Genomic DNA, 10,000 nt, shown 5'->3' on the forward strand with positions numbered 1-10,000 from the left:
TCTGTCAGACCCATAGTGTCCTGGTCTTACAGGCCGTCAGTCTAGCAGTGCATCCAGTCCTCCAGCTGGGAACATCATGTATTATTCACATCCTCCTTTCTGCACGCCGCTCTCCCTCTTTCTCTCTCTCTTTCTGTCTCTCTTTCTCTTTCTTTCTCTCTCTCTGTTTCTTTCTCTCACTCTCTCTCTGTCTGTTTGTCTCTCTCTCTCTCTGTTCTCTGGCTTTATTTCCCACACCTCTACCATCTGTCTCTACATCTCATCTTACTGTTTTGAAATCTCATATGGCCTTCTCTCTCTCTCTCTCTCTACCCCCCATTGTTTTCCCCCTTCTCTATGCTTCTCTCTTTCTCTCTTCCCGTCTCTCTCTCTCTCTCTCTCTCTCTCTCTCTCTTGATCTCTGTCCATCTCCTGGTCTCCAGAGCCCCCTGACCCGCCGGAGCTGGAGGTGCGGGAGGTGAAGGACCGCAGCATGAACCTCCGCTGGACGCAGCGCTTCGACGGCAACAGCATCATCACCAGCTACGACATCGAGTACAAGAACAAATCCGGTACGTTCCGCCGCACTCCTGCGCTGCCAATCTGACTCATTCAGACTCTCACACACCTCTCTCTCTCTCTCTCTCTCTCTCTCTCTCTCTCTCTCTCTCTCTCCATGAGGCCCCCACTAGACATGATCCCATTTCTATTTTTAAGCCAAACACAGGATTCATTTGACTTTGCCTTTTACATCAGGACACTTTCTCTTTTTCTCAAATGACGTTGTGTGAAATACAATACATTCCTATGCTTATTGTCTATCTTGTTTTTTTGTTAGTATCATATGGTCAATTCTCATTAGTTGTAACACACACTCTCCTACACCTCTCAATGTGTGTGTGTGTGTGTGTGTGTGTTTTCCACAGACCCCTGGGAGCTGAAGCACTCCACGCGTAAGATCTCCCCCACCAACAACCAGGCCAACATTGTGGAGCTCCACCCGGCCAGTGTGTACAGCATCCGTATGTACTCCTACAACAAGATCGGCCGCAGCCAGGCCAGCAAGGAGCTCACCATCAGCACCGAGGAAGCACGTGAGTCTCTCCCTCCCTCCCTCCCTCCCTCACTCCCACCTCTCTCACTGTGGGGAGGACGGCCAAGTCGTTTTGAACATAAGAAGTAGAGTAAATTGTGGTCGGTATGGTTTTAGTTTGAGGCAACAACACTCCTAATATAGTTTTATGGAAGGACTGTTAAGGACTGTTAGTATATTCTGCTATTTAATTAGACGTGTGCTCTTGCACCATTGTGCTGGTGCAGTAGAAGTGTGGGAGCACTTAGACGCCTTTTAACGGACCCCAGATTCATATGATTCTAATCTAAACCATTCAGCTGGGGAGCTTTGAACATTCCAACAGAATATTCTATTCCACAACAATGTTAGATTCTAAAATTCCACGTGAGATGTTCTCTGAGATGGCTGAGTTCTAAAGGATCTTTAGCTGTGTTCGAAATGTTCACAGCTTTTGATATTCTTTAGAACCACAACAGGGTTAAGGAAAGGAGTTTTCAAAGTCTAAGTCTAAAGCCCTTGCAGCTATCAGCAACACCAGCAAGACTTCTTGCCCTCAACTTAACCCCTGGAATGCCAGTATCACCTCCACCCTCTGCTAAAACCAGTCAGAGTTGAAGCAGTCAGTAATCAAGGACATTCGCTAAAGCCCCCTTGGCATTGTTGGCATGGCGATGCCACCGTAGCAGCTCACATTGCCAGCCAACGTCCCCCCCCCCACCACACACACTGCCCGTACTGAAGTGTCAGCGTCACTGTCACTCTGACCAATGCCCAGTGACATAGCCTTCAACTCTAGTGCCACCCATTACCAACCTCCTACCACACGCACACGCACACACACACTCACACAAACTCACACACATACACACACACACACACACACACACACACACACACGCACACACACACACACACACACACAATTATCATCATCTTCATCATCCTCATCAGTATCTTCATCATCATCTCCACCCCCATCATCATCGTCATCATCATCGTCATGGTGTCACTGTCCCACTCTGCCCAGTGGGGACAGCACAGCAGTCTGGGAGATTTACCGACTCCCTGCCACTGCCACACATGCCCACATGCCCACCAACACCATCCTCTGCTGTGTGCCACTCAAACCGACGTCGCTTGGCATAACTGGCACGTCAGCGGCACGGGCCACCTCCCTCCAGTGCCCTCTGGCATAGCTGGCATGATGCTGCAGCTGACGTCCAATCTCAATGCCACCCTAAACCTCGAGTCATCTCCATTATCTCTAACTGGCATAATCTCCGTAATCTCCGTAATCTGGGCGCCAGCGCAAGCGCCCGTCGCCTCCCTCATCGCTGGGGTTGCAGGGATTAAAGACGCGTGTAAAGGAATTAATAAGATGTAACTGACTGAGGAGCAAATGAGACTCCTTAGATACAGTACGTGCCAGGGCGGGTGTGTGTGTGTGTGTGTGTGTGTGTGTGTGTGTGTGTGTGTGTGAGAGAGAGAGTGTGTGTTCACTGTGTGCTGTGTGTGTTCACTAATTCACGGATGGGATAAATGCAAGGACCAAATTCCTAAGTATACTTGGCCGAGAGAGTGTGAGAGGGTGTTTGTGTATGTGTGTGTGTGTGTGTGTGTGTGTGTGTGTGTGTGTGTGCGAGAGAGTTACAATCCTCTGTTCTTGTTTGTGTTCAGAACCTGATGGGCCTCCCATGGAAGTGACTCTGCTGCCCATGACCTCACAAAGCATACGGGTCACATGGAAGGTAAGCCTACAAGCACACACACACACACACACACACACACACACACACACACACACACACACAGTGTCCTTTACATGGGTAGATAGCATACTTACACAAAACTGAGTGGATGAGATTGATGACATTTTGAGCGATAAAGAACCTTTTCTATTCTGTTCTCTATCCTTCGTTCCATCTCTCTCCTATTTCTTCTCTATCCTTTGTTCCGTCTCTCGCTCACAGGCTCCTAAGAAGGAGCTTCAGAACGGGGTGATCCGCGGCTACCAGATCGGCTACCGTGAGAACGGGCCGGGCAGTAACGGGCAGTACAGCATCGTGGAGATGAAGGCGACGGGCGACAGCGAGGTGTACACGCTGGACAACCTGAAGAAGTTCGCCCAGTACGGCGTGGTGGTCCAGGCCTTCAACCGCGCCGGCACTGGACCCTCCAGCTCCGAGATCAACTGCACCACTCTGGAGGATGGTACGGACCACACACACACACACACACACACACACACACACACACACGCACATACACACACACACACATATGTAAATATACACACTTACTATTACAAATACACATACGCACATACAAATACACACACACACACACACACACACACACCTACACACACATACAAATCAAATACACACACACACACACACACACACACACACACACATACAAATCAAATACACACACACACATACACACTTCCAAATACACACACAAATACATGTACAGTACACGCACACATACACACATAAATACACACACACACACACACACACACACACACACATACAAATCAAATACACACACACACATACACACATACAAATACACACACAAATACATGTACAGTACAGTACACGCACACATACACATATAAAAATACACACACACACACACACACACACACACAAATACATGCATTGATTGTTTTTTGCTTCCCTGCCCTCTTTGAGCTGTGCGGCTCCACCACTGCCTCTCCTCTGTTGTGTGCACTCCCTCTCTGCTCTTGGGCTCTCTCTATGAGGGTATAATTGGTGCAAAAGTCACGAGCACATTTAACTGGAGATTTCGCATTCGTACACTAAAGTCACACATGTGTAACCGTACATTTGAAGTTGTACATATTTTTTTCATACCTTGTTAACACAAAATAGGGCTACGGGTTCACGAATCCGTTTTACAAGTTCACAAAACCGTTTTACAGATACACGAATTCTCACCTGTGCATCACAAGTTACTGGCCTCATCCCCTCGAGACTTTTGCCCCACTTACACTGCAACGATTGGGGCAAAACACATTCGCACATCCGTGTTTCATAATCTGAGAACATGCACAACATTCGTGCACTTGCAAACCGTAAATTTGAAGTTGTACATATTTTTTTCATACGTTGTTAACACAACAGAGGGCTACAGGTGCACAAGTCCGTTTTGCAGGTTTACAGATCCGTTCTACAGATACACGAATCCTATTCTGTGCATCACAGATCCTGGCCTCATCCCCTCGACACTTTTGCCCCATATACACTGCAATGTTTGGGGCAAAACACATTCGCACACCTGTGTTTCATAATCTGAGAACATTCACAACATTTGTGCATTTGTAAACCCAAACGTGAACTAATGCAACATAAGTTGTGCATCTGTGATATATTTTCTCATTCATAAAACTTGCACGGCTACAAGTCAATCCATACAAGTGCTTGAGTCTACATCTGCGAGTTTCCGTTGCTGTTTTCCGGGGACGAATACTTTTGCACCAATTATACCACCTAGCGATGTGCAAAACAGATTTGTAGCCTACTTGTGCACACAGAGAACATCGAACATCGAAAACAAAACAAGGCGGCCGGATCTGGATCTGGATCGCGCCCACACATCCCTGCTCATATAGCCTATAACCTCCGCTTGTTTCCTCATCAATATAAAGGACAAGGACGCACAATTTGTAGATTTTCTTTTCACAGAGTGAGAAAACATTTCGTAGTGATTATTTGCACCCGGGTGTAGCCTAAATAGTGGACTGGAGGCATTTTCTTATTTGCACCCAAACCTGTAGCCTAATGCATGCAGAAACAGATGGGATGGCCTACCTAAATCTAACAAGTTAGGATTTGTAAAAACAATCTTTTTGATGGAAACGTGGTGCTAAATTCCCATAAACTTGTTCAGTGAACGGGTAAAACCGTCCGTTTGTAAGCAAAATCAAGAATAACGAGTTTGTTTACCGTCACCTAGAAACCAGAAGATGGACAAATATTAGTAGGCCTAGTCCACGAAATGTACTAGCTATCGTATAGGGTAACGGGCAAATGCATATAGCGGTACTTTGAGATTGGCAGTTCGAATCTCATCCATAGTTTTCCCACTTCTTTTTTTTTTTGCATGCCAAAATAAAATATTGTGAAAGTATGTGCGAACGACTCTCTTTTCTTTGATGACGTTACCTCGCGGCAAATAAGAGTTTGTGCTTAATGAACCTGTCAAAATGGTCTAGTTTTATTTTAGTTATAGAAAGGCTACCGTTGTGAGTAGAACGCTATAGTCAACTCCTCTACAGAAAACAACTCTATTTAGGCATGCAAAAAAAGAAGTGGGATAACTTTGGATAAGATTCGAACCGCCAATCTGAAAGTATCAGAGTTATGCACTTACCCGCTACCCTACACGAATTCTAATAAGGCACGATGAACTAGGCCTACTAATATTTGTCCATCTTCTGGTTGCTAGGTGACGGTAAACAAACTCGTAATTCTTGATTTTGCTTACAAACGGACGGTTTTACCCGTTCACTGAACAAGTTTATGGGAATTTAGCACCACGTTTCCATAAAAAAGATTGTTTTTACACATCCTAACTTGTTAGATTTAGGTAGGCCATCCCATCTGTTTCTGCACGCATTAGGCTACAGGTTTGGGTGAAAATAAGAAAATGCCTCCATTCCACTATTTAGGCTACACCCGGGTGCAAATAATCACTACGAAATGTTTTCTCACTCTGTGAAAAGAAAATCTACAAATTGTGCGTCCTTGTCCTTTATATTGATGAGGAAACAAGCGGAGGTTAGGCTATGAGCAGGGATGTGTGGGCGCGATCCAGATCCAGATCCAGATCTGGCCGCCTTGTTTTGTTTTCGATGTTCGATGTTCTCTGTGTGCACAAGTACAAATCTGTTTTGCACATCGCTAGGTGGTATAATTGGTGCAAAAGTATTCGTCCCCGGAAAACAGCAACGGAAACTCGCAGATGTAGACTCAAGCACTTGTATGGATTGACTTGTAGCCGTGCAAGTTTTATGAATGAGAAAATATAGGCTATCACAGATGCACAACTTATGTTGCATTAGTTCACGTTTGGGTTTACAAATGCACAAATGTTGTGAATGTTCTCAGATTATGAAACACAGGTGTGCGAATGTGTTTTGCCCCAAACATTGCAGTGTATATGGGGCAAAAGTGTCGAGGGGATGAGGCCAGGATCTGTGATGCACAGGATAGGATTCGTGTATCTGTAGAACGGATCTGTAAACCTGCAAAACGGACTTGTGCACCCGTAGCCCTCTGTTGTGTTAACAACGTATGAAAAAAAATATGTACAACTTCAAATTTACGGTTTGCAAGTGCACAAATGTTGTGCATGTTCTCAGATTATGAAACACGGATGTGCGAATGTGTTTTGCCCCAATCGTTGCAGTGTAAGTGGGGCAAAAGTCTCGAGGGGATGAGGCCAGTAACTTGTGATGCACAGGTGAGAATTCGTGTATCTGTAAAACGGTTTTGTGAACTTGTAAAACGGATTCGTGAACCCGTAGCCCTATTTTGTGTTAACAAGGTATGAAAAACATATGTACAACTTCAAATGTACGGTTACACATGTGTGACTTTAGTGTACGAATGCGAAATCTCCAGTTAAATGTGCTCGTGACTTTTGCACCAATTATACCCTCATATCTCTCTCAACTCCTACTCATGAATGTGTGTGTGTGTGTGTGTGAGAGAGAGAGACAGAGAGAGAGCGTGTGTGTATTTCAGTATGTGTTTCAGTGTGTGTTCTGCCACTACATGTTCCATGTTTTTTCCAGTGATTTATGGAGATGCTTAAAGCCCCATTGGACAAAAGCACACACACACACACACACACACACACACATACACACACACACACACACACACACACACACACACACACACACACACACACACACACACACACACACACAGGCTCAGACCGCACACATAGCCGTGACAGTCACCGTAGCGCCACTGATATTGATGCGGTTGATGATAACAGTAATAACAGCACGCATACTAAAAATAATTATAATTAGCTTGTCTTCTGAGACCCCCCCCTCCCTCTCTCTCTCTGTCCGTCTCTCTGCCAGTGCAATTAGCTGCAGCTGAACACATTGTCTGCCACGTTCTTCTTTTCATCTTTTCCCCTCTTCCTCCTTTACTCTGTCTCTCTCTCCTCCCTACCCTCTTCTTGTCTCCCTATCCTCTTCTCTTCTCCCTTCCCTTTTTCTCTCCCTCCCTTCTATCCTCTTCCCTCCTCTTCTCTTCTCCTCCCTACCTTCTTCTCTCTGCCTCTCTTCTCTCCTCTTCTCCTCTCCTCTCTCCTCTTTTCTTTCCTCCTTCTCCTCTCTTCTCTCCTCTTCTCCTCTTCTCCCTAACATCTTATCTGTGCCTCCCTCTTCACTCCTCTTTCCCGATCAACTCTCCCTCTATCCATCCCTTCCTCTCTCCCTCTCAATCATTTAATCTATCTATCTATCTATCTATCTATCTATCTATCTATCTATCTATCTATCTATCTATCTATCTCTCCACTGATATTTATGAATGTACCCCAAGGCCCTCTACTATAATTTCTCTCTCTCTCTCTCTCTGGCCTCCTCTCTTTTTATCTCCCTTTCTCCTTCCCTCCCCCTTTGGCTCATCTTCTTCAGCTTTGCTCTCTCTCTCTCCTCTCTCTTTCTCTATCTCTCTCTCCCTCTCTCTCTATCTCTCTCTCTCTCTCCCTCTCTCTTTTTCTCTTCCCACGCCAGTTGCAGCTGCCTTGCACAGTGCCAAGCCAGACCTCTCACACTCCTCTCTTTCGCTATCTCTCTTTCACTCCTCTATCCATCTCTCTCTCTCACTCTCTCTTTCTCCATCCTCTCTTCCTCTGCTTCCTCTCTCTCTCTTCCTTTTCCTTCCCTTTTCTCCCTCTCCTCCTGTGGGCTTCTGCACCTCGTGCTCTGCGGTCACATAAGCTGCCTCTGTGTGCCTCTCAAAGGGGCCATTTTGTATTGACCGCCTGCCATTGAGGCCACACAGGATGAGCACGTCCACTGCCAGCCGTGCCAATCAGGTGTTGTCCCCAACGGCACCCACAAGCCCTTTCCTCTCTTCTCTTCTCTTCTCCTCTCCCCTCCTCCTCTCTCCTCTCCTCTCGTCTCCTCTCCGGACCACTCCACTCCACTCCACTCCACTCCTCTCCTCTTCTCTCCTCTCCTCTCTTCTCCTCTCCTCTCCTCTCCTCTCCTCTCCTCCCCTCTCCGCTCTGCTCCTGTCCTCTCCTCTCATCTCCTCTCTTCTCTTCTCCTCTCCTCTCCTCTCCTCTCCTCTCCTCTCCTCTCTTCTCCTCCCCTCCTCCCCTCTCCACTCCACTCCTCTCCTCTCCTCTCCGCTCTTCTACTCTCCTCTCCTCTCCTCTGGGCGGAGGGGGCAGAGGTGAGGATCTAAATGGGTCTATAGGGGAGTCTTGTGAGTGAAAGGACACTCATCTGGCTCATTTGCATGGATCATGTGACAGATCCACACAGGAAACACATCCCTTGTTTTGTCACTTCCTTCTATTTTCTTTGTCGTTGTTCTTTGTCTTGCTCTCCTGTGACATTGTTCATCTGCAAAAAATAGTGTTAAAACACTACGGTAAATAAACGTCCGATATGAAGTACATTAAAACTGATAGTTACTGTCCTCTCTCTCTCTCTCTCTCTCTCTCTCTCTCTCTCTCTCTCTCTCTCTCTCTCTCTCTCTCTCTCGCTCTCTATCCCTCTCTCCCCCAGTGCCCAGTCAGCCTCCTCAGAACGTGCGGGCGATCACGGTGACGTCGGACGAGGCGGTGATCACGTGGGCGGAGCCTCCACGCATGACGCTGAACGGCGTGCTGAAGGGCTACCGCGTGGTCTACTGGTCCCTCTACCCAGACGGAGGTGGGTGCTGTGGGGGACGGACGCGGGGCGTGACCACGCAGAGTAATTATGACTCTACTACCATTCTAACACCCCCACCCACCCCCACCCACCCCCACCTACCCCTAACCCCTAACCTACCTGCCCTAAATACCCCTGATGTGACCACGCAGAGTAATTATGACTCTACTACCATTCTAACACCCCCACCCACCCCCACCTACCCCTAACCCCTAAGCTACCTGCCCCAAATACCCCCAAATAACCACCCTGACCATGCAGACTAATTATGACTATACTACCATTCTAACACCCCCACCCACCCCTACCTACCCCTAACCCCTAAGCTACTTGCCCCAAATACCCCCAAATAACCACCCTGACCATGCAGACTAATTCTGACTATACTACCATTCTAACACCCCCACCCACCTCTACCTACCCCTAACCCCTAACCTGCCTGCTCCAAGATACCCCTCACTTGAACCCCAATCTACCCTACACCTGCCTTCACGTACCTAAAACCACCTAAACCTACCCCCACACACCCCAACCTACCTTAAACCTGCCCCCACCCAAATACCCAAAGCTACCCAAATCTGCCCCCAGTGTTTCCCCCACCGACCCACCTCCCTGCTGTCTGAATCCACCCAACTGGACCCTCCTGTGGACCTGTCTCCGTGCAAACCTGTCTGTTTTCTCTGTGTTGTGTTGTGTTGCGTGTGTGTGTGTGTGTGTGTGTGTGTGTGTGTGTGTGTGTGTATGTATCCGAGTGTTTATATTTGATCATGATCTGCCTGTGTTGTAGATCCATGTACCTGAATGTGGTGCATTTCAGTATGAATTCCATATATGTGCTTGCATGCCTTTGTTTTTAAAGCCCTTGAAAATGGAGATTAAATGCCTTGAAGATGTTTATATGCAGATTACTTGTTCAGTTCTACAGGATGTTGTAGCTTTGTATGGATGTGTGCAGTATACACGCAGTAGGCCTATGCATTTGGTAGTGCAAGCCCAACAAA

At 47.0% G+C, this 10,000-nt stretch overlaps 1 protein-coding gene across 1 annotated transcript in view; it reads left to right on the forward strand.

Annotated features, from left to right (window-relative positions):
* dscaml1 (Down syndrome cell adhesion molecule like 1) overlaps positions 1-10,000 on the forward strand; it is a 143,429-nt gene that overhangs the window by 108,708 nt on the left and 24,721 nt on the right. The window contains exons 14-18 of the mRNA XM_062552495.1: positions 423-551; positions 906-1,073; positions 2,732-2,802; positions 3,025-3,265; positions 8,853-9,041. Coding sequence (XP_062408479.1) covers positions 423-551; positions 906-1,073; positions 2,732-2,802; positions 3,025-3,265; positions 8,853-9,041 — 798 coding nt within the window. The remainder of the gene's footprint in view (positions 1-422; positions 552-905; positions 1,074-2,731; positions 2,803-3,024; positions 3,266-8,852; positions 9,042-10,000) is intronic.

Source organism: Sardina pilchardus, chromosome 13 (genome assembly GCF_963854185.1).
Source record: "Sardina pilchardus chromosome 13, fSarPil1.1, whole genome shotgun sequence".
Taxonomy (NCBI): Eukaryota; Metazoa; Chordata; class Actinopteri; order Clupeiformes; family Clupeidae; genus Sardina; species Sardina pilchardus.